The sequence below is a fragment of the Lithobates pipiens genome, unplaced genomic scaffold (genome assembly GCF_037356315.1).
Source record: "Lithobates pipiens isolate NorthernLeopardFrog02 unplaced genomic scaffold, aLitPip1_a1.2 Scaffold_16, whole genome shotgun sequence".
In the NCBI taxonomy this organism is placed as follows: Eukaryota; Metazoa; Chordata; class Amphibia; order Anura; family Ranidae; genus Lithobates; species Lithobates pipiens.
In genome coordinates this window covers 63182530-63207073 of record NW_027507748.1, presented here as the reverse complement: position 1 = coordinate 63207073, position 24544 = coordinate 63182530, and the positions used below count along the sequence as shown (strand labels likewise).

The 24544-nt window shown below is 42.2% G+C and overlaps 1 protein-coding gene across 2 annotated transcripts in view; it reads left to right on the top strand.

Annotated features, from left to right (window-relative positions):
- Positions 1-24544, top strand: part of HUNK (hormonally up-regulated Neu-associated kinase) — a 118811-nt gene that overhangs the window by 72492 nt on the left and 21775 nt on the right. For both annotated transcript variants that reach the window (XM_077479992.1, XM_077479993.1), the window contains exons 3-6: positions 7536-7828; positions 17496-17551; positions 18778-18913; positions 23465-23592. In XM_077479992.1, the coding sequence (XP_077336118.1) occupies positions 7536-7828; positions 17496-17551; positions 18778-18913; positions 23465-23592 (613 nt within the window). The remainder of the gene's footprint in view (positions 1-7535; positions 7829-17495; positions 17552-18777; positions 18914-23464; positions 23593-24544) is intronic.

The window sequence follows — 24544 nt, the reverse complement described above, 5'->3', positions numbered from 1 at the left end:
GCAACTTTTTCTCTACATGTCCATCTGTGATGGTTGCATTGCATTTCTCAAGTTGGGTTTCTTGATACTGGCCACACTTGACCATGCCTGCGTTGTGTATTCTGAAAGAGCCACGTTATTTCCTTGGGAAACCTATAGACAATGTGACAATACAATAGCATAACTTGGGAATAGGGACAAAATGTTTCACCCTATGATAGAAAGTGCCTGAACAAGGACCCAAGGATCCTAGTACATTTTATATCATTAAATAATATTAAAGCATTGCATAGCATTTTTAATACAATCTACAGATTTAAAGATATTACAAATGGAAAATTGAATTTATATTACAGCTGAACTATTGGCAAAATGCTTGTTTTTACATTTTGGATAGAGTAAGGGATAGTTATAAAAACCTCTGTCTATCTGTGTCCCATTGGAGAGATTTTCCTTCACTTCCTGTCCCATAACAAAAACGGGAAGTAAGAAGAAATCCCTCTAAAGTGGGAGGAGAACTAGTGTCCCCCATGGAAGGTTTCCCCTCTATTGCTGTTCTTAGGATACCCCAAAATTTGGGATTTTTCTTTCAACAATAACAGTAAACAGGACAAATAGAAAGGGTGAATCTCCCTAAAGGGGGCACAGGCTGCAATATGACCTAATAGTTGATCTAATCCCTCTCCACTCTATCCAAAAACTAAGAAAAAAGTTTTGACTTTAGTTATACTTTAAAGCTGAAAGGAATTCCAAAAAAAAATAAAAATACTGTTGCATCGGGGCCTCCTCCACTGCAAGAGTTAAAGCAGAACTAAAGTCTGCAATATTTACCTTAGCACCAACAGTCTGAAACCCACAATGTCCCTGCCGGTGTCGGCACATTCACCCTAGCTTCTGTCTTTGTCCATCTTTATTGGCCGGTGTGGGAGCGGCGTAACTCCATCATGCCCAGGAGTGTAGTCATCCCAGCACACAGGCACTGTACCAGAATGTATACATTTTAAAGAAGACTGCAAGCAGGCCGGTAGGTTTATTTTATTAGGAAGGAGGAAGAAACAGCCTGCCTGCTCACAATTTGTTAAAGAAAGAAAGAAAGAAAGAAATTTACGTTCCACTAAATGCTTGTTGAGGCTAGGTGTAGAGGAATAAACTGTGTTGCTTAACTTATTGATTGCTGTGGACAGGCTTCCAATTCTCTACTCTTCTGTCTTACGCTCCATTTTGTGGGCTGGTCCACACTATCCTCATATACCTCAGGATTATTGATCCTGCCTCACCAAATAATATGTCAGCCCCATCCACTTGGTACTTGAAAAAGCCAGCGCTGGAGTCCATACATAATCCACAGAGTTTATTAAAACTCAAGTGATCTCCTATACAGCAGAAAACAAACGCATTTCGGCTCGAAAAGCCCTGAGTATGGTTTTGCAAGCCAAAACGGGTATGTTTCTGCTGTTTACTGTGCCACTTGATTTTCTTTCACTTGAATTTTATTATTTTTTAGAATTTACAAGAAAAATAGTTACATAGCCAAAAAAACTATGCGAAAATATGAACAAGTACAGGAGGAGTTTCTCTCCGTAGATACGGAACGTTAAACAGTGATCTAGAAATGAAGGACTATTGGTGCCAAGCAATATGATACCGTTAGTCAGTTGTCAGAGCCTTGCCTGGAAATGTGATATGCTTTGTTTTTTTAAAAAGAAGGAAAAAAGGGGCCTTTCAACTAGGGGCCATTGAACTAGGAAGAACAGTACAGTCGCCCATAGGGGCAAAAAATGGCACTGCTTTTGCTTATAGGCAAAAAGGCAATGCTAAGGTGGAGAGGATCCAGAGAGAAAGATAGAAAAGTAATGCCCCATACACTCGAGTGTAATTTCCGCCTGAAAAATCTTGGTTGGTTTTTCCGATGGAATTCCGCTCAAGCTTGGCTTGCATACACGAGAAAATTAAGTTCAATGTTTCTGAGCATGCGTCAAATTGATTCCGAGTATGCATAGGAATTTTGCATGTCGGAATTGGTACAGACGGTCAGAATTTCCGATCTGAACTTTTTCCAACCGAAAAATTGAAAACATGCTCTCAATCTTTTACTGGCGGGAATTCGGCCAGCAAATGTCCGATGGAGCATACACGGTTACATTTTCCGTCCAAAAACTCTTGTCGGTCTTTTGCTGGCCGAATTTCCGATCATGTGTACGGGGCATTAGAGGAAAAGGGAGAAAAGAGGGAATGAGCAAAAAGGGGGGGGGGGGAATGGGGGGTGAGAGGCCACCTCTGTCACTAGGAAACGCGTAGTTGGTTGTGCTAATGGGAGGTAATCTAACTAGGGCTGCCAGGTACGTAAACATTTATTGCACGTGTCAGTTATAATCGCCGTCAGCTCATTCACCAGGGTAAAATGCATCCGGGGCCGCTTGATTTTCAATAAATAAATTCTGCCGATTATGTATAGACGTCAACGTTGATGTCGGAGCACAACCTCCAGCCGGTGAGCCTTATGTCCTGTACACATGGTCAGAATTTCCGACGGAAATTGTGCGATCGGATCGTGTTGTCGGAAAATCCGTATGTGGGCTCCATTGGACTTTTTCAGTCGGAATTTCCGACACACAAAGTTTGAGAGCAGGATCTAAAATTTTCCGACAACAAAATCTGATCGTTTAAATTCCGATCGTGTGTAGACAATTCCGACGGACAAAGTGCCACGCATGCTCAGAATATATTAAGAGACCACAGCTATTGGCTACTGGCCCGACATAGGTGTTGTACGTCACCTCGTTAAGAACGATCGGATTTTCCGACAACTTTGTCCAACCGTGTGTATACAAGACAAGTTTGGCACAAAATCAGTTGGAAAAAATCCGATGGATTTTGTTGTCGGAATGTCTGAACGTGTGTACAGGGCATTAGAGAAGAGGCTTTGGGAGACCAGTTGCGTGGCATGGAGGATTTAAAGATTGGGTTTGAATCTACATTAAATTAAGAGATTTAGCAGTCAAAACCACATACCCATATGTACCTTCTTTCTCATCCTAGTAATATTAAAGTAACAGGGACCAGTTGACATTAGAAATGACAGGGCATTTTGTGGCACAGCCTGACGCACAGCAGATGTCTATACAGCGATCTCTCTTATGATCCCCCAGGAAAAGGCACAGCTGTCAAACAGCTCCTAAAATAAATATGTTTTAGAATATTAGAATCATGAATAGGACCCAAGGCAAGCTTTCTACAGATTACATATTCAGAAGTGATTTGTCATTAGTGGCTGTGTGAGTTTGCTGTTATCCTGGGACGTGGTTAATCACCGTTGCATACTGAAGTTGGAGCAAAGCCAGGATGGTATTTGCTGACTTAAGTCAATTTTCTAGTGTTTGAACCACATGCTTCTTGGCATTTGTAGTGTATGTGTGTGCGTGTGTGGTTTATAGCCCTGTCCAATGTTGATGTTTCAAATGGAAGAGAAGTTTTGGAATGCATATCTTAAATCTAGAACTACTATGATGGTTTTTTTTGTAGTGAAATGTGTTGGCCTGAAGCCTGTGTCATCACTGCAAACTACTTAGGCCATAATATAAATGTAAAGATTGTATTTTCCATCATTTTTTTCTCCAAGATTTAAAGGGGTAATGAATTAAACTCTCCCCCAAAAAACTGGAAACGAAATTACAAGTCTCTATTATGTGTATGGATACTTTTGGCATCCACACTATATTGCCAAAAGTATTGGGCCACCCCTCCAAATCATTTGGTGGAGGGGGGATTATGATGTGGGGTTATTTTTTTGTTAGGGGTTGGGCTTCGCCCCGTAGTTCCAGTACAGGTAACTCTTAGACCTCTTTCACACCGAGGGCGTTTTGCAGGTGCTATAGCGTTAAAAATAGCGCCTGCAATCCGCCCTCAAACAGCTGCTCCATTGTCTCCAGTGTGAAAGCCCTCGGGCTTTCACACTGGATCAGTGCGCTGGCAGGACATCGGGAAAAGTCCTGCCAGCAGCTTCTTTGGAGAGGTGAAGGAGTGGTGTGTATACCACTCCTCCACCGCTGCTCCTCATTGAAATCAATGGGGCAGCGCTGCTATAACGCCGGCAAAATGGCACTATTGCAGCGCATTGCGGGCGGTTTTTACCCTTTCTTGGCCGCTAGTGGGGGTTAAAGTGCACTGCAAATCCGACGGTAAAACGCAGCTAAAAATAGCGGCACAGTGCGAAAGGGGTTTTAAGGTGTCAGCATATCAAGACATTTTGGACAAGTTCATGCTCCCAACTTTGTGGGAATAGTTTGGGGATGGCCCCTTCCTGTTCAATATTGAGTTGGCCCCCTCTTTGCAGCTATAACAGCTTCAACTCTTCTGGGAAGCTGCCCACCAGGTTTAGGAGTGTGTCTATGGGAAAGTTTGACCATTCTTCCAGAAGCGCATTTGTGAAGTCAGGCGCTAATGTGGACAAGAAGGCCTGGCTCACAGTTTCCATTCAATATCATCCAAAAGATGTTCTATTGGGTTGAGGTCAGGACCCAATCAGCAGGCCAGTCAAGTTCCTCCACCCCAAACTCGCTCAATAATGTCTTTATGGACCTTGCTTTGTGCACTAATCCAAGTCATTTGATGGAGGGGGGATTATGGTGTGGGATTGTTTTTCAGGGGTTAGGCTTGGCCTATTAAATCCAGAAAAGGGAACTCTTAAGTTGTCAGCATATCAAGACATTTTGGACAATTTCATGCTCCCAACTTTGTGGGAACAGTTTGGAGATGGCCCCTTCCTGTTCCAATGTGACTGCACGCCAGTGCACAAAGCAAGGTCCATAAAGACATGGATGAGCGAGTTTGGGGTGGAAGAACTTGACTGGCCTGCACCTCAACCCGATAGAACACCTTTGGGATGAATTAGAACGGAGACTGCGAACCAAGCCTACTTGTCCAACATCAATGCCTGACATCACAATTGCGCTTCTGGATGAATGGTCAAACATTCCCATAGACACACTCCTAAACTTTGTGGTCAGCCTTCCCAGAATAGTTGAAGCTGCTATAGCTGCAAAGGGTGGGCCAACTCCATATTGAACCCTACGGACTAAGACTGAGATGCCATTAAATTTGATGCGCGTGTAAAGGCAGGCGCCCCAATACTTTTGACAACATAGTGTATGTTATAAGGTTGCCTACTAAAAATGAATGGGCTGCCAATGCACTGTAATGCAATAAAAATTCTAGGTAACCTCTTTTTGTAAAGCAACACATTACAACATCACGCTCCAGCACAGGTACCTTTCCTTAGTGTGTTGGGGTGCCATTCAAAATAAATTGCGGGGCCCTTCAAAATGAAGGGCCCTGCAATTCATTTTGAATGGCACCCCAAGATTTTTGGAAACAAAATGAGTGGCACCGCAACACAGTAACAAATGTTACGTGCATTGCCATGAGTTGCAGTAACGCACACATTACCACAACTCAGTGGGCCCTAATTCTTTCACTTCAGCAAGACAATTATTGTAGTTTTATGTTAACAATTGGGTATAGGTCATCTTTATACACCCTCGTCAAACACAAAATACTTAATCAGAGTCTTCCTCTAATGATCCATCACAACCTCTGGGAGTTTATTCATAGCTGGAGCCCATTAAAAAATAAAAAAAAGTTCCTTCTTCTCTCAGTTACGCATATTCCATTTTCCCGAGTGATGATAGATAGGCTTTAAAACATTTCTTTTCTCGCAGGCTTTTTGCTTTTCATTCCTCAGCGTTTCAGCCCTTTAAGTGCTCCGGGAAGGAATCAAAAAGTAAGTTGGATGATAATTGCTTCCCACGAAAAAGCGCTGTTCTAAAACTTGTGTAAGATCTCTGGGGAGTTTCCCTGCGGCACAAAATGAAACGCAAGATGAGAGCGAACAATCTAAAGCGGCCTTAAAGATTTTTTTTTTTTTTTTATGTAATGTGGAGGATGGATGTACTGGACATTTCAACAAGGGACGTGTTCATGTTTATAAAAGGATTTGTAGGAATTAATGGGGTTTTCTGCTTTTAATATCCAATCCCTTCTTGGTAATTTTAAAAGGAAAACTCAACTGACACTAATTAAAGTATGCATGTGTGTGAATATATATATACTGTATATATCTATACATTGATTTAACAGGCAAAAAGATTCAAATGTCACATGTGAGGGTCAAACCATATATTTACCAAATAATTGAAGGCCAAAAACAATCCCTATAAGGTCCTCTATTCATCTGGGTCAGTATCAGAGCCCCCCCCACATCAGAAACTCCATCGGGGTCCTGCTTTAAATCAGAGTTCTTCTTACATTAGAATCTGCGATCAAGTTCCCCATCAGAGCTCCTCTTAAATTAGAATCTGCCTTAGCAGTCCCACCTTGGGCGGCGCAGTGGTGTAGTGGGTAGCACTCTTGCCTAGCAGTAAAAAGTTTTTTTTGTTTGAATCCCAACCACGATACGACCTGCCTGGGGTTTGCATGTTCTTCCTGTTCCTGCTTGGGTTTCCTCCGGGTACTCCGGTTTCCTCCCACACTCCAAAGACATGCTGGTAGGTTAATTGGCTTCTGTCCAAAATTGGCCCTAGTATATGCATGTGAGTTGGGGACCTTGGATTGTGGGCTCCTTGAGGCTAGGGACCGATGTGAGTGTGCGATGTATGTGTAAATTGGTGGCGCTATATGGTTACCTTAAATCGGGATAATTGTTGACACGCACCCACACTCACTCAGGTTGAACTGGATGGACTGGTGTCTTTATTCAACTTACTAACTATGCAACTATGTAACCTTATGTCAATGTGCCTATCAGAGTTCCCCCTTTTATCAGAAAGGGAGACCATAGGCAACCTCTGCTCACCTTCATCCTCAATTAGTGAACATTGAGAATATGCAATTTTACCTGGCCTAGCTGTGGGCAAGGTAAAATCTTTTAGCAAGCCAGATGTGGCTCATGGGCCGTAGTTTGGAGACCCCCTGATCTACAGCACAGTCCCAGTAGTTTTATTTTATACTCATGTGATTGGTTCACTGGCACTGATCATGTGCTGATAGCATGTGGCAACACTGATACTGATCATAGTGTATGACAACACTGGTACTGATCATGTGATCATAGTTTATGACAACACTGATACTGATCATGTAATCATAATGAATGATAACCCTGGTACTGATCATGTGATCATAGCGTATGAAAAACTGGTACTGATTATGTGATCATAGTGAATGATAACACTGATACTGATCATGTGATCATAGCTTATTACAACACTGGTATTGATCATGTGGTCATAGCATATGACAACACTGCTACTGATCATGTGGTCATAGCATACATACGACAAGTCTTCTAGAAATAGCTTGAATGTCATTGTAATAATGATGCCATTGGGTCTAAAATAAGGAATGTAATGAAAGTGAAAAGGTTTTTTTTAATATTTGAATTTTTATGTTGATGGGGGGATGGAGGACAGAGGAAGCAGGGTAGAAATCTGTGGGATTATAGATGGAGAGAGGTTATGTTGCTCTTCAGAATCTGATTTCCTATGTTTTGGTTCCTACAGGTGGCTGTGAAGGTGATTGATAAGAAGAAAGCCAAGAAGGACACTTATGTGACCAAGAACCTGCGCAGGGAGGGTCAGATCCAGCAGATGATCCGACATCCCAACATCACTCAGCTGCTCGATATCTTGGAGACAGAGAACAGCTACTACCTGGTGATGGAACGCTGCTCAGGCGGGAATCTCATGCACAAAATTTACGAAAAGAAAAGATTGGAGGAAAACGAAGCCCGGAAATACATCCGCCAACTGATTCAGGCTGTAGAGCACCTGCACCGCGCCGGGGTGGTACACAGGTGAGTACCGGTGTAATTTTCCCTGCAATTTTTCCGGTACTGAAAATATTTCCCATCATGATCCTAGTGGTCTCAAGCAGTATAGTGTCTTAGCTCTTTTCCATTGAAGTTCATGCACAGGGAAATGGGAGGAAAAAGGTTAAAGATTTTTCTGTAAAAAGTATGAGTGACCACTCACTGGTGATCCAGGCAGTAACACACTTCCTGTCTAAAGCCATACATGGATCGAAATTCACCCTTTTCAGCAGGGACAGACGAATTCCAAACCATGCATGGACAAGCCTGTCAGATTTTTGGCATGCAATTACTGCTGGCAGTAGTAATCATTGTGTCCTGCCAGCCAGGAAGGCTTTCCATGCCCCCCCCCCCCCCGCTGGCAGAACACGGTAGTGCTGCAAGAGGCATTCCTCCAACACTGGATTTGTTGATGAGGATATCAAGTGATTTTTCTCCCTTCCACCCATGGTGGAAGGAAAAGGAAAATCAGATCATCTCTGGGCTGCCTTAGGGCAATGGTTCTCAACCCTGTCCTCAAGTTCAGGCCATGTTTTGGGAATTTCTCTTAGATAAAATAGCTGTCCAAAATACCAAGCCATTGACACTGATTTAAAGCACCTGTGCAAGATAAAGGAAAACCTACAAACATGGTCTGTTGGGGGTACTTAAGGACAGGGTTGAGAACCACTGCCTTAGGGTGTCTCCACTCTGGATGGAGGATTAAAAAAGCCAACCATAGAAATTAGCATTATCATCAATCTGGGGAGAGGGTAGTTAGATGCAGTAGCATATTTTAGTAGACCTAACTAACACAATCAAGCCAAACTCCAACACTTATGCCCTGTACACTCGTTCGGACATCGATTGGACATTCCGACAACAAAATCCATGGATTTTTTCTGACGAATATTGACTCAAACTTGTCTTGCATACACATGGTCACACAAAGTTGGTCGGAACAGCAAGAACGTGGTGACGTACAACGCGTACGACAAGCTGATAAGTGCGGCTCATATATGTGGAACTTTGTGCGTCGGAATTGTGGAACACACGATCGGAATTTCCGACAACGGATTTTGTTGGCGGAAAATTTGAGATCCAGATCTCAAATTTTGTGTGTTGGAAATTCCGATGGAAAATGTCAGATGGAGCCTATACACGGTCGGAATTTCCGACAAAAAGCTCCCATCGAACGCTTTCCATCGTGTGTACGGGGCGTGACACTTTTTAAGGAGTTACAGAAACGTTTTCTTGTCCTTTTGGGATAAAGGTTTTACATAAATGAATAAAATGTGTCTATTATGAGCACCCCTGTCAGCGGTAAATGGTTTGTCTAAGCCCCCGTACACACGGTCGGAATTTCCGACAACCAAATCCGTCTGAGTAATTTCCGACGGATTCATTCCGGAAGAGGTCTGGAAGTGATGTTGCATACACACGGTCGGACTAAGTTGTCAGAAAATCCGATTGTACATAACGTGATGACCTTATATTGTTACGACGGGACTACGTTCAGGCTAATAGCCAATAGCTTTGGTCTAGGAATTTGATCTGAGCATGCGTGGCACTTTGTCCGTCGGAGTAGGCTACACATGATTGGAGTATGTCCGATCGGAGCATTTTGTCGGAAAATTTTACCGACAAGTTGTAAAAGTTGGTCCGTCGAATATTCTGACGGAAACAGTCCGATGCAGACCACACACAGTCGGAATATCCAAACAAAAAGGTCCGATAGGAAGCATTCCGTCAGAATCTCTGACCGTGTGTACAAGGGCTAAGCCTTCTAATGCCCCGTACACACGAGAGGGATTAAGTCTGACAGACCTCCAAAGGAGTTCCGCCGGAGTTCCGCCGGAGTTCCGACGGAGTTCTGGCGGACTTTTCGACCGAACGGACTTGACCACACACCATCACACCAAACTCCGACGGAGTCGAACGTGATGACGTACGACTGGATTCGACGTAGGAAGTTCCTAGACAGTAGCCAATAGCTGCCCTAGCGTCGGTTTTAGTCCGTCGGAGTAGCACACACACGAGCGGATTTTTCAAAGGGGACCGGGTCCGGCGGAGTTCCGTCGGGAAAATTTAAAGCATGCTTCATTTCTAAAGTCCGTCAGACTTTAGCTTCGCTAAAGTCCGTTGCAGCCCACACACGATCGGATAGTCCGCCGGACTCAGTCCGTCGGAGTTTGGATGTCGAAAAGTCCGCTCGTGTGTACGGGGCATAACTGACACTTTTACTGAACAGCTTGGTATGTTAAAGGAAGTTGAAAAATAACCAACTGGGTTCAAATAAAGAAACAAAATCAAAAAAGTAAAAAGAAAGTGAATGCAGACACCATATCTAAGAATTAGTAAGCTGCAATAAAATACATTTTTGTTTTTGTGTTTAATACCGCCTTAAATAGAGATCATTAACCACTATCAATTCCTCATTAAAGACAAACTAGAAATAACACAGCATGATTGGAAATTGGTATAACTAGCTGGTCATAAAACCTGCTTTCCAGTTCCTTGTCAATCAGGCAGGACTAAGCAGGGAGCCGTGGCTCTTTTTACCCAGCAACAAAACCATTGCAAGCACAAACCTCATATGAAAAGGGTAAATGCTATTATTAGACCTTACAAAGAAAACACACATAAAAATAGATTATGAAAACACACAGCAGATAATTGCTGTCCCTGTTAGAGCCCTTTCTGGATATGCGCTCTTTTTTTCTTCTTGTGTCAGTGCGTTCTTTTCCCATCAGAAAGAAAAATATCTCTTCAATAGGAAGAAGGCCATTTATTTATGACAGCGGAATAAAATAAAAATAAATGGCACAGGACAATTTTAGTTGTAAATGGTTTGTTGTAAAGTGAATGAATGGGTGACTCACACCTATTGTTAGCAGAAAGATCACACGTTTGTGTGAAGATTCCATTATTCATAAATTTCTGCCGGAAAAATGGATTTCAGCGGCATGAAAGGCAGGCGCTCTAAACGCAGGAGAAGTCACGACGAGACGAGGACATACCTGGCTCCCTTGTGAAGACGATGGACTTATTAATAGAATAGGAGTGGAGAGGCTCGCTGAAATAATATCTTTTTGGATGTGATATGTTAGAGTCGCTCTGAGCTCATCTCTAGTTTGGAGGAAAAGCGGCCGAGATGAAAGGAAAGGTCGCACACCTCAATTTGCAGCAAAGCTCAGATGAGCGCTATTTTTATCAGCCGTGTAATTGCTGTCAGTGCTGCTCCATTGAAATAACACTCTATAAACAGCTTGGTATTCTATAGTGAGGCATAAATATCCACTCTGCTTTGAAGAATGTACTTTTTTGTTTTGTTTTGGTGACTATTAACCATTATTAAGTGTAACTCCCACTGCTGTGTCAATCATACCCCTGGTGCCCAACTGGCAGCTCAACGCCACATGCAGCCTTTCCATGCCCCAGTATTCGGAGTAGAAACATTGATTTACTAATAGGCTGCTAATTGTGATCTCTGACAGTCACACATTACACATCCCCAGTCTTCAACTGTTTTCTGCGGCAGGCTTCCAGTCTCTGACCATCTCCTCTACTATGTCTCTGATCTCTTACCATCTCCTCTGGTATGTCTGCAGTCTTTAACTATCTCTTCCAGTATGTCTGCAGTCTCTGACCATCTTCTCTACTATGTTTTTCATATTTCAGGCCATCTCCTCTAGTGTGTCTCCTGCCTTTGACCATCTCCTCCATTATGTTTGCAGCCTCTGACCATCTCCTGTAGTATGTCTGCAGCCTCTGACCATCTCCTGTAGTATGTCTGCAGCCTCTGATATCTCCTCTAGTATGTCTGCAGTCTCTAACCATCTCCTCTAGTATGTCTGCAGCCTCTGATTTCTCCTCTAGTATGTCTGCAGTCTCTCTCTGACCATCTCCTCTAATCTGCCTACAGTCTTTGACATCTCCTCTAGTCTGCCTGCAGTCTCTGACATCTCCTCTAGTATGTCTCCCATCTCTGACCATCTCCTCTGGTATGTCTGCAGTCTCTTATCATCTCCACTCGTGTGTCTGCTGTCCCTCACCATCTCCTTTTAGTATGTCTGCATTCTCAAACCATCTCTTCCACTATGTCTGCAGTCTCTGACAATCTCCTCTACTATGCTTTCTATCTTGGACCATTTCCTCTAGTGTGTCTCCTGACTCTGACCATCTCTTCCACTATGTCTGCAGTCTCTGACTATCTCCTCTACTATGTCTTCCATCTCTGACCGTCTCCTTTAGTATGTCTGCAGTCTTAAACCATCTCTTCCAGTATGTCTGCAGTCTCTGACCATTTCTTTTACTGTGTTTCGTATCTCTGGCCACCTCTTCTGGTATGTCTGCAGTCTCTGATCATCACCTCTAGTATGTCCTCTGACAATATCCTGAGCTATGTTTTCTGTCTGTAACCATCTCCTTTGGTATGTCTACAGTTTCTGACCATCTCCTCTACTATGTCTGCCATCTCTGACCATCACTTCCAGCATGCTTACAGTCTCTGACCATCTCTTCCGGCATGCTTACAGTCTCTGACCATCTCCTCTGGTACGCCTGTGGTCTCTGATCATCTTCTCTAGTGTGTTTGTTGTCTCTCACCATCTCCTCTACTATGTCTTCCATTTCTGACCATCCTCTTTTGGTATGTCTGCAGTCTTGAACCATCTCTTCCAGTATGTCTGTAGGCTCCTCTCCTCTACTTTGTTTACAAACTCTGACCATCTCCTCTAGTATGTCTCCCGTCTTTGATCATCTCCTCTATTATGTCCGCAGTCTCTGACCATCTCCTCTAGTATGTCTCCTGTCTCTGACCATCTCCTCTAGTATGTCTCCTGTCTCTGACCATCTCCTCTAGTATGTCTGCCGTCTCTGACCATCTGCTGTGTAATATATGCAGTCTCTGATAGTCCTCTGTACCATTACATAAACTGAATATTATGTGTGGCCCTTAAGTGTGTTCAGGGGCTGCAGTTGACACTCCCTACACCTCATGCATTGATAACCATTGAACTATATTGAATATGTGTTAAGGATATTAGAAGACCATATTGCAGATCCTTACTGGTTTCTGTTCTGTGTGTAGTGAGATAGGCTCTACCATTGCAGTTCATAAGATCTTCTCAAATGAGAATGTTTTTCCATTACACTAATGATATGATCCATACCAGTGTTTTACTAAGGTGCACTGGGGTTGATTTATTAAAGAGGTACAGTTAGTTCACATAGCAAAGTGACTGGTAGTAAACAAGAGGATCCGGAGTTCACTTTGAATACCAAATCATGTGTGAGGGAAGTGGTACAAGCAGTTCACGTCGCAAAGTGAATGTTTGTACATACGGTGATCCTGAGTTCACTCTGAATACCAAATGATATGTAAAAAAAAAAAGGACTTTTGCTAGCATATTGATGGTTGATGTAAGTGAACAAAGCTTTACATTTACTAACATGCATCTAAACCCAGGAGTAAAAAGGCAATACATTGAAGCTTACAGGTCCTTAGATGTGGTGGCTGTATTAGTTTTAATTTCCAGGATTTTTTTCCTTTATTCTAACCTGGTGATCCTGCCAGTAACACACTTCCTGTGCTAGGGTGACAGCGTTTACTCATCGCACTATATCAATGGAGGTGGTGTGTTGTCACCCTAGGACAGGACAACAGAGCCACCCTTCCCCTTCTCCATAACATGGGAAGTTCTGGAGTCCGCAGAGAAAACTGAGAACAGTGCTAACTGATAACATTGCAGCAGAGGCAGAAAGCTCAAGAATTTATGAGCTCATATGATTTCTGGCAGGATCAACAGATATTTCTTTTCACTTATTAAACAGCGTTCAGTTATATATTTAACAGACCAAAAAGGAGCAAAAAAGAGAAGTCCATCGTTAGAATTAATCCCATTACATAGCCAATATCCCTTTAGGTGTACGTCTCTTTTTTTCTTTTATCTAACCAAAGAGGAAAATCCCAATGCAGTAAACTTAATAATATTACCAAAGATGCAGTATTCCTTAGAAACGGAGGCTTGTAATGTAACCTCATATTCCGTGCAGATTTCTTGGAAAGAAATATTAGGGGAAGTGTTAGGAATTCCTTCTGGAAATCCTATACCTTTGCCATGGTTGCAGAAAAGACACACTTAGAATTCTGTTGCCAGTTACTGAAAAGCATGGCTGAATGCATGCTGCAATGGAAAGTTAAACATTAAATACAATCCTTATCCTTTCTGCACTATTTAGTAAGTCACTGACTCCAGGCAAGAAAAATCAGAACTCCTGACTTGTTTGTTGTGGGTCAGTGATTTATTAAAGTGGAACTAAACTGTATCTGAGTACCACAAACCGAAAACGTTATTTAAAGGAGAAGTACAAGTACAAACCAGATTTGGCTGTGGATCACAGGAGTGCAGATCGTTTTGTTCTCCTGTGACCTGTTTTCAGCAGGCAGCATGCTGAAGTCCGCTGTCTGCTGATGTCACAGAGCTGGTCCAAGCTCAGGCATGATGGAAAAAAAGAAGTCGGGATCCTCCCACATGCCTGGACCGGTACCTGGCTCAGCCTCTGAGCAAGCCACTGAGAGCCTGAGCTGGCCACTCTCGCACCTTCCACAGCCCAGCGCTCCAGACTGACAGTCTACAGCTCTCTGCTCAGGGAGCTGTGAGAACCGAGCGATTGGCAGTGTTAGATCGATTGGTTCTCAATGTTAGAGCCCGCGGGGGACAGATGCAGCATTGGACCGATGCTGCATCCACCTAGGTAATTCATTTAATTCAATTTTGACATACAAAGCAAATTCACCCATCCATTTTCCATACTTTCTTTTGTTGAGAAATTACTTTGAAAAACACCCCTCCTTTCATTTCTAGCCGCGGCCATCTTCAGCAAGGGCATGTGATTCATGTAGCATTTTCTTTCTGAAATCCATCTGCCCTTAGCACAGGCATACAGAAGGGTGTGCTTAGCTGGGAAAGCCCATCCAACACTTCTCTAGATCAGTGGTCTCCATACTGTGGCCCAAGGGCCAGATGTGGCCATTTGCTTGATTTTATCTGGCCCTTGGGGGACTATCCACTCATACCAACAATGAGGCATAATTCCAAAAATGGGGCCCAATATCATCAATGATGGGGCACAATTCTCTCAATGACACCAAGGATGGGGCCCAATGACATCAATGATGGGGGCACAATTCCTCTCAATAACACCAAGGATGGGGCCCAATGACATCAATGATGTGGCACAATTCCTCTCAATGACACCAAGGATGCGGCCCAATGACATCAATGATGGGGCATAATTCCTCTCAATGACACCAACGATGAGGCACAATTCCTCTCAATGACACCAAGGATGGAGCCCAATGGCATCAATGTTGGGGCACTCTCAATGACACCAAGGATGGGGCCCAATGTGAAGTACAGTAAACTGGCCATTTGTTTACAAAAATTTTAGACCCCTGCTCTATATTAAAAAATAACGCCCTTGAAGACCCCTGGGATGTATGACATCATTTTGGCCAAGGCCAGAAACCAGGAAGCAATTGAAGCAATGTCAAAAGTAAAACAAAAGTTTAAAACAAGTAATAAAGATATTCCTTGGTATCTATTTACCATGGCTAGCAGAATAAGGAGTAATATAGTTAATGTTGATTAAGAGAATTTAGTTCCGCTTTAAGAAAACAAAGATTAGGATTCATCAATAAACAGATTGGACGTATCACCTGCCATCCTTGTACTTTGCACTGTCTTAGTAAATAAGTCTGAAAGTTCATGTGACTGAAGTCTCCTTGTTTCATCAGCAGATACTTTTCTTAAATACATAAAAACATTTTTTCTGGTTAAGTGTTGCAACATGGTGTCCCCAAATCCATGAAATCTTCTGATTCTGACAAGTACGTGATCAGCGGCAGCCTGGAAGCAGTGTTTTGATTTGATAAGAGCCGACAAATGCATCCTTTTCTGTGCGATTACCTTCAGCGAGTCAGGGAATCAAGCTGTTCCAGGGAAAAACATAGACGGGTGCTGCACACTTATGTCTTTTATTATGCACTTTGTTGGTAAGACGTAAACTGCCAAAGGCCAAAATCACAGGGCAAGAAGTTGCCGACCCTTTATATAAATTACGCTGTACTGAATCTCATGGTGCAAAATCATGCCGCAACTGCTGATTTGTGGGGGTGCCTTTAAAGCCTAGTATACACCATTAGAAAATCGTATGACAAATACCACTTTCGGGAAGCGATCGTATGATTATCTGATCTTTAGTATACAGCTTTCAAGAGCCATTCAGGAAATTATCCCATGGGACAAACACAAAAATGTTTCTCGTACAATACCAGATCATACCATTTTCGTTTAAGCATTACAGTATTTATCCGAAAATACAATACAGATAATGACAACCATCAGCTCACTGCTATATGTACGCTGCACCATCCAGTAGATGTGCATAATAGGTACAGCGTCCCTAAATTGTAGACTCACCAGTTAAGGTGCGGTCTCCGAGATTTGGAAATCAGGTAAAAATAATAATAGAGGGGGAAGAAGAACCCCCTGAAAAAAAGAAGTTACGGGCGGGCCAAGCTGCTTATATCAGGGAAATTTTTATTGCACAATAAAAAAAATACAAAACTACACAAAAACTAGGTACCCACCACCAACACCTAGACTACATTAAAATGAGACAATGTTGTCTGTGTAAAAGCATCGGCGCATGCGCACTTTAAAAAGGGCACGATCGCCATCACGCGACTCCGGCCAGTCACAAAGCCGGAGTCTGTGGCCCCCGGGAGGAAGAGGGGTGAAGATGGACGCTTCCAGCCAGCAGGGACAGCAACGACATCACAGGCTTTGTTTTCAGGTAAGTTACACATAATGGACTACTATGCGATGCATAGTAGCCCATTATGCTTTACCTTTGCAGGGAAATAAAGAGGAAGTATAACCCATCAGGGTTTACTTCCTCTTTAAAAGGGACGATTCAACAATCAGTTTTGACCACAGCGAGCGAAAAAATTGATGGACAGAATTGAACAAATGTTGTGAAATTGTCACAAACTTATTTCTAATTCTTGAATTGGCTTCTGGCCAATTCAATTGGAACTAGTCTATGCACATGTATTTGTCAAATCTTTCTACCAAAATCGAGACATTGACATGGTACTCAAAGAAAAATTTGTTCAATATTAATTGAGTCAATTAAGGCCCATTGAATGGTCAGATGAGATATTTTTATACTTGTCCAAATGTTAAAACATAATTCTACAGGTGTAAGGCCAGCTTAAGACTTGGGGCCCATTTAGATCCATGTGTGTGCGTAAAGGAGCATTTTATTTTTGGAGCATTAGGTAGGTGTCTCTCGTGATAGCCGTTAGAAGTAGGCAGAGCAAGCACTACATAGACTATAAAACAAGACAGTAAAAATAAAAAAATAATATTATTATACATAGTAAACTAAATAAAATGCAGGTCATATCCATGTTATACTGTTTGGGAAAGCAGTTATTTTTGGAGGCTCTGAACTTATTTTGCAGCACCCTTTATGGCCAGTTATTCCTCTTATTAACTATTAAATTCTTCTCCTAGCGCAATAATGACTTGTAATCTTTGTTACATTAACTTGTTTGGGAGCAACGCTTCTCATCCTCATTAATTGTTGTCTTTTCCCGCAGAGATTTGAAGATTGAGAACCTGTTACTTGATGAGAACAACGACATCAAGCTCATCGGTATGCAAATTCCTTAATGAGCTCCCCATTAGCATTGTATTCCTCAGTTTACTCTCAGTATGACTAGGCAAAGACTACACGAGGCTTCAATAGGACTTCTGTTGTGTCCTACTTTCCATCTCCTTCCTCAGTGCCAAATATCACTGCTGACTCTGCAGTCCTGTAATGACTCTTGCAATTGTTTTAGTGGGGGAAAAAAAATTGAAATAAGTTGAATGTACATTATTGTCTCCACTTGGGAGTAGAGGGGCCAAATGATACTGCAGTGTTCTGATGGTATTGGTTGAAACATCCACCAATTTATTGCATTCTTTGGTGATTCCTTCATAATATTTTGGTGGACTGATTCTTAAAAATGGCCCTGTACTCAAATGTTATCAGAGAGCTTTATTACTACTCTTACTGGGATGGAAAATAAGGAATGAAAGGGCTCAAATTCCATTCCTGGAAAAAATGTTGCCCAAGCTAGCCTTAGGCTGCTCTTCACTATCTAACCTAAGGTCTGGGCCAGCATTTCTCAACCAGAGTTCAGTTGAACCCTAGGGATCCTTTCCTAGGGGTTCCTAGAGCAGTGAGCAATTTCTGCCTGTCCAATAAGTAACCACTGATGATCTTTTTAGCTATGGGATGGGAGGGATTCTTCCCAACGAAAACAAATGTTAGGGGCGTTCTAAACAGTGACCATCACTGTAAAGTACTGTTAGCTGTAGATATAGTAATTACAAGAAAGGGTTTCCTGATACTGGAAAGTTTTTTCAAGGGTTCTTCCATGTTTTAAAAGTTTGAGAAATATTGGTTTAGGCAGTTAGACATGTGATCTCTGTTGTAGAGTGCGGTTATGGTTCTGATTTGATGATCATTCCCTTTAGTAAAAAAAAAAAAATGGGCCCAAAGGCTTATGCTTTTGGTCATGAGGCCGCCACTGAAGGGAGCCTGGAGCAGCATTCTTTCCAGGAGAGGCAATTGCCTTCTTGTACTCTTTATAACATCAGGCCTAAAAGTAGACATTAAAAGGTGACTGCTATTATCTTCATTAGCCATAATACCCTCCACTGTGCCCCTCTTTGGGTTCATGTTGTTACCAGAGGACTGACTTAAGGACTAAGCCCCACCAATTCCCCATATATATCCAAAGATAGTCTAAAATAGCTGACATGTTTGATTTAAATCCATATAAATGTGTTAAATTGTTTGAAGAATTGTAAAATGAGGGTCCTTATTTGCAGATTTTGGCCTGAGCAACTGTGCCGGAATCTTGGGCTACACAGACCCGTTCAGCACACAGTGTGGCAGCCCAGCCTATGCAGCCCCGGAACTCCTTGCAAGGAAAAAATATGGCCCCAAAGTGGACGTCTGGTCTATGTAAGTATTTTTTCTGAATTTTACTGGAACATATTCTGACGTATATACAGTTTTAAAGGGTCCACGCACCTAAAATGAACATTGATTTTTGGGTAGATATTAGCAGGCTGAGGCATCTCTTGGGAAACACACTCCACCCATTAGCCAATACAAGGTACATTTACTTTGAATTCATTTTAGTTTATTTTGCAATAATGAGAATGTGACAAGAAGATGAAAACGCCCTGCTGTTACAAGAGAGAGAGAGAGACTTTACTATATGTTTGAGGATGAGCGATAGGATGGTAAGATCATTGAATGTAGGGCGTATGAAGTCAATGGGTTATTTAGCCCACCTGGCTATTCCCATAACTATATCAATTCTAGGTAATTAAATTATAGTAAGTAATGATCTATCATTTATACTTAATACACAAACTTGCACAGATCATATTCTGAAAAATGTATTAGTGCCGCAGAACTTCAGCAAAGCACAAGGCTTCGCATCTGGTTGTACAGTCTAGTGTAACAACTTACAAAGTTTAGTAAAATAGCTTTTTCCATTGCAATTGATAAGTAGGACAGGGGGGACCTATAAGCATTTTTATACTGAGGTGTGTGACTGTAATAAGTGCTTCAACACATGGTTACTTAAAATCACAAGGTAGCTCTATGTTTTTGGTCATCTATAATTCCAGGCATATAGAGCAATGTCGATAGTTACACCCTTGACATAAGCACATCCTGGCTTCCAGGATTTTCTCAGGCCAGTCCTGCTATGGGAAAAAGATAAGGAAAGACACCTTATATCATAGTAGAGATTTAGACACCTTGCTTATATGGGCATTCCTATAAGGCCCAGACAGACAAAGTGAGACTGGAATGTTGATAAACAGCCTTCAGTCAGAGCTGTTGACCTTTGCATGTGCAGATGTCCTTCACCAAAAGTTTTCACTCTATTATGACATGCAAAGCACAGAGCTTCTAATGAGTAAGTCATCCTAGCAATTTCCCAAATGAATAAACAAGCAGGGGCTCTGGGGGTTGCTTGAGCAAATGGTGCTGAGTTGTATGCTAATGGAAAGCTACCGTCAGGCTTTAACAATTAGACCACCAACTCATAAAAGATACCTGACAATCCTCCTGTTGAAAGATATTGACGAACAATTGTAAAAATTGGGCACATGTGCATAATTGTGCATAGGAAGGAGATAGAAGGAATGTTTACCAGATATCATTAGTAATAGCCATTCAAATAACTATTGCCTGTGAAGAAACCAGCCAGGCCAATTGCCCCTTCCTCCTGCAAAGCTTGAGATGGACTGTTCTCTGGTGGTCTGATGTCTTTAGAAATATGAATGTACCTCAAACCAACTATGAATGAGGGGACTTGATCTGTGATGTTTGTTGGCAGAAAATAGATGTCTGAAAGCTAATGCATCCTTGTCGTTAGCATTAGGCAATACATGTGCCATGGGCACAACATACGTAAATTACTGACCATTCACTGAAATAGTCTTAACTAATGCTTCAGATTTAATCAGTTAAATTAATTTCAGGTGTATCAAAGCAAGTAGTATCCAAAGCAAGCAGCCACATCCTAGTTTTAAAGCCTGTCCCCGGCCAGCATGCTATAGATAAGGACTCTTACCTTCTTTGTGGAAGCAGTGGTATCTCTACAGAGGTCTGACAACCCACACCCTCTCACCCTATCTACGCTGAATCAGGGCCAAAGCTCTTCAGTCAGCAGGGAGCATGAGCTTTGCGGACTGGAGAGCTTTAGCTCTGACTCAGCAGGGGTGTGTCAGACCTCTGCAGAGAAACCATTGCTTCTACACAGAGAGTAATGGTCCCATTGGGTTTTAATCCTGAATTTACTTACTGATGCTATATGGAATTTACTCTATTTGATATAAAATGAAATACGTAAAGAAGAACTTCATCCAGGCAATATTGTCCTCCTCTCTCTCTCTCTCCTCGTTCATGCCTCCATCTTTGGATATCCTGTGCATGCGTAGATGTGCCACAGGTCTCTACCAGGTCTTCAGAACCTGGCAACGGTGTCCGTCACATCTGTGCACGTGCGGGTGTACTTCCACACATGCACACAGGCCTCTGGTTTTTGGTGTTGGACCTTGTACAGTCCTGCAGCGTGTGTGCACATGTGGGGAAACCACATAGAACTGTTTAAGAGGGTGGGGGAGGGTACAAGGAAAGAAAATGACGTTTTTCATGATATGAGGTCTGTTTTAAAGTGGAACTAAACCTGTAATTTTAACAGTTTCCCAAAGCAGTTACATTCAAAGCATGCATGTCAAGACATTAAATGGCTGGTGTCATAAGTGATCACATGTGCAGCACCATAGCAACTGCAGATCAAACAGAAGCTAAGATGGCAGCTTCCTTGGCTGTAAAGAATAGAGGAGTTTAGTTCCACTTTAAGACAACTCCAGAGTTAAAGTTTGCTTGTCTTGTAAGTTGAATAGACATCTGTATAAGCTCCAAAGCCACCTCCTTTAGCTTTGTTATATTACTGCCATTTAACATTCGTTGATATGACCATTTAAAATATGTCTAGTAGCTGTTACTGGGGGTCTCCCTGGAGCATGGCACAGGCTGGCACGTTACTATGGTAACTGCATGGAGGAAAGCAGAACATCTAAAACTCTCACTTTCTACTGCCTGTGTTGAGGAGATGTAAAAACAGTTGGCACCAAGTGGGAATTGCTATATAAATACAAAAAACATTTCACTGCCTATGAAATCAAACACTTTCCTTTTTGCACCTTCATGCTAAAACTTTTTAATAATATTCTAAGAGTAATAGAAATAAACATTGCATACAACCAATATGGAGGACACGGTCTCCCATTTGGTCACTCTACTCCATGGCCCTAAGGCTCCATGCACACTGGGCTTAAAAAAAATGTCTGTTCTCTTTGGAGTAAAAAATGCTCATATAGAGTATTTTTTGTACAAAATTTAGATGAGTTTAGGAGAGTTTTATGTTTTTTTCTGCCAGTGAGCTCCAATCAGAAACGCGAATGAGAAAGGTTCTTTTTTCCTGCCTCTAAACGTTGATCTCAAAATATGCCTGTAAACGTCCAATGTGTATGAACACATAGGAGAACGTTGATTTGCTTCTATAGGCAAAACACAAAACTCCTGTAGAAGCAATGTTTTTCACTCCAGTGTGCATGGAGCCTAAGTCATTAACCTTCACTTAAGATGTGCTAAATATCTCTTAAGGCATGCTAATGACATGACATATAATAATATTGACTCAGAGGCCACTTAAGCATTCCTTAAGTGCTGCTTTAAAGGCTAAGTTCTTCTTTCCATTAAAATACACTATAGCATCTAGGGGCCCCAGTGTTAAAGAAATTGCTGTGTTTTCAAAGTGTGTCCTTTAATGCCTTACCAGTAGGCCATGACCATCATCCCAATCCTGCCATGAAAACTCTGATTGAAGTGATCAGCCGTTTCCTGCCTAATTTCCAGAATGGTCGAAATATTGGATGCTTGCTCCCGGCATCACAGGAACAAGCGCACTACTGCATTCTGAACCCGTGCAGTGCTCTCACTGGCTATAGGTTAGGGAGAGCACACTGAGCATGCATGGGTTTGGATTGCAGAAGTTGTGATGCTCTAATGAGGCCTTTGTCAACCTTTTTAACATGGAGGAACATTTGAAACAGAATTCCAGGATCAGGGAACCCATACTACTAATCAATATATCTACAGGTTTCAGTAGATTGGAACGATGGTCGTTGGACAAATACTCCTTACATTTCTGGTCATTGGAAATAACCCTAACCCCCACCCCCACACTTACAGTTAGCTAAAATTGATTGCAGTACTTACTTATCTGAAACATAGGCATTGCCCATTATTCAAGGAACCCCTGGCAACCTCTAAAAGAGCCCTAGGATTCCAGAGAACCTTGGTTGATAAAGGCCTATTTAATGAGTGGAGTTAGGGCTGCTGTTAGAAATCATAGGACCTCATACAGCCTTCCTGATGGCCCCCCCTCCCCCCAACCCTGCCTACACAACCCATCCCTCCAGATGCAGTGGAACAACTTTACTGACTTCATCCACCTATGCCCTGAAGATCAAAAAAAAAAAGGTTCCTCTGCTCCCACCTCCTGGGCCACTCTGTTGATGTGATGGGGCAAATCAGTGTATTAATTTAGGCAGAAATGAACAATAAAGCTTCCCCCTGTTTAGCTAATGAGACCTGGGCCCAGTACAACAGGACCAGTTGTACTGCCATCAGCGGCCCTGAGTGGAACTTGGGCAGGATGCGGCTGATCACTTCCATTGGAGATTTTGTGGCAAGCTTTGGGAATGTCAGTCATGGCCTACTGGTAAGGCTTTAAAAGGACACTAACTGCACCGTGTTTTTTAACACGCTGGGGCCACTAGACAACATGGTGTGCTTTAGTGAAAAGGTGAACTTGGCCTTTAAGCTTGATGATCCAGGACCCATGTCTTATTGATCACCTGCTACTGGCAATTTTATTTTGTTGCCCGACTCTAACCTTGGCCTTCACAATGTTCTCTTTTTCAGTGGTGTGAACATGTATGCCATGCTGACGGGCACCCTGCCATTCACAGTGGAGCCTTTTAGCCTGAGAGCATTGTATCAGAAGATGGTGGACAAATCCATGAATCCTCTCCCGTCCCACCTCTCTCCCGGTAAGCAGTGCCACATCTTAGAAACCATTTACCATCAGACACGTGTCTCTGCAGTGATTGTGGCCAGCTTGTCTCGCCAGCCATCCAGACCAAGGGTATATTTTGCAATGTCATTATTACTGCACACGGCGGTTTATAAAAGGAAATTATCTCCTGCAAATTCTCTTTCTTTGTCAGAAAATGCCTGCAACGTGCTGGTAGGTTTTGTAGAAGGAGCTCTTGGATTGTGCCATGTAGGTTTAGTAATTTTTATTGTAAGCTCCATCATGCAGAGGGGCACTTACATCTCAGTTCCCTGCTGGGTGTTGTATTGTTAGCAATGTGCGTATGTTTACAATGCACCCTGCTGTAATATGCCGGGAAAGGAATGAAGCTACATAAATAAAAGGTAATAGTTGTAATTATAATAAACTGTTAGGATAAATCGAATGCACCATACAGCAGAAGTCTTTTCCTCTTACAGATTTAATCTGTCACCTGTACGAGTCAGGTGACTAAACGATAACGCCATTTCATTGTTATGCGTTTTGATTGCAAACAATTCATATTCCGAAAGATTTTATTGCACAAATTAGGTTTATTTTTTGTATGTATTACTCTTGTTGTGTTATCAATTTTTCTGGTGTAGGTATATAAAAGTCAGTTTACAAATGCTATAGTACAGGGTTTTTGCTCCTTAAAGTGGTTGTATACCCCTACTTATACCCACTGAAGATACTGGCCTCATGTTTAGAGATATGAAGGAAACCCTATCTGTTTATCCGCAGCCTTCTCTTTTCTACATCGCTTCAAAATCCAGATTTTACACAGCATTTCTGAACTTCAGAATGCAAGGGGCAAGGATCTGATTTCACACACTGCATAGCACAGAGCAAGGTGCTCAGTGTAATCTGAGACCTGAGTAAAGGGACAGGGCACACCCCCTCCATACAGTCTCATAGAGAAACATGCA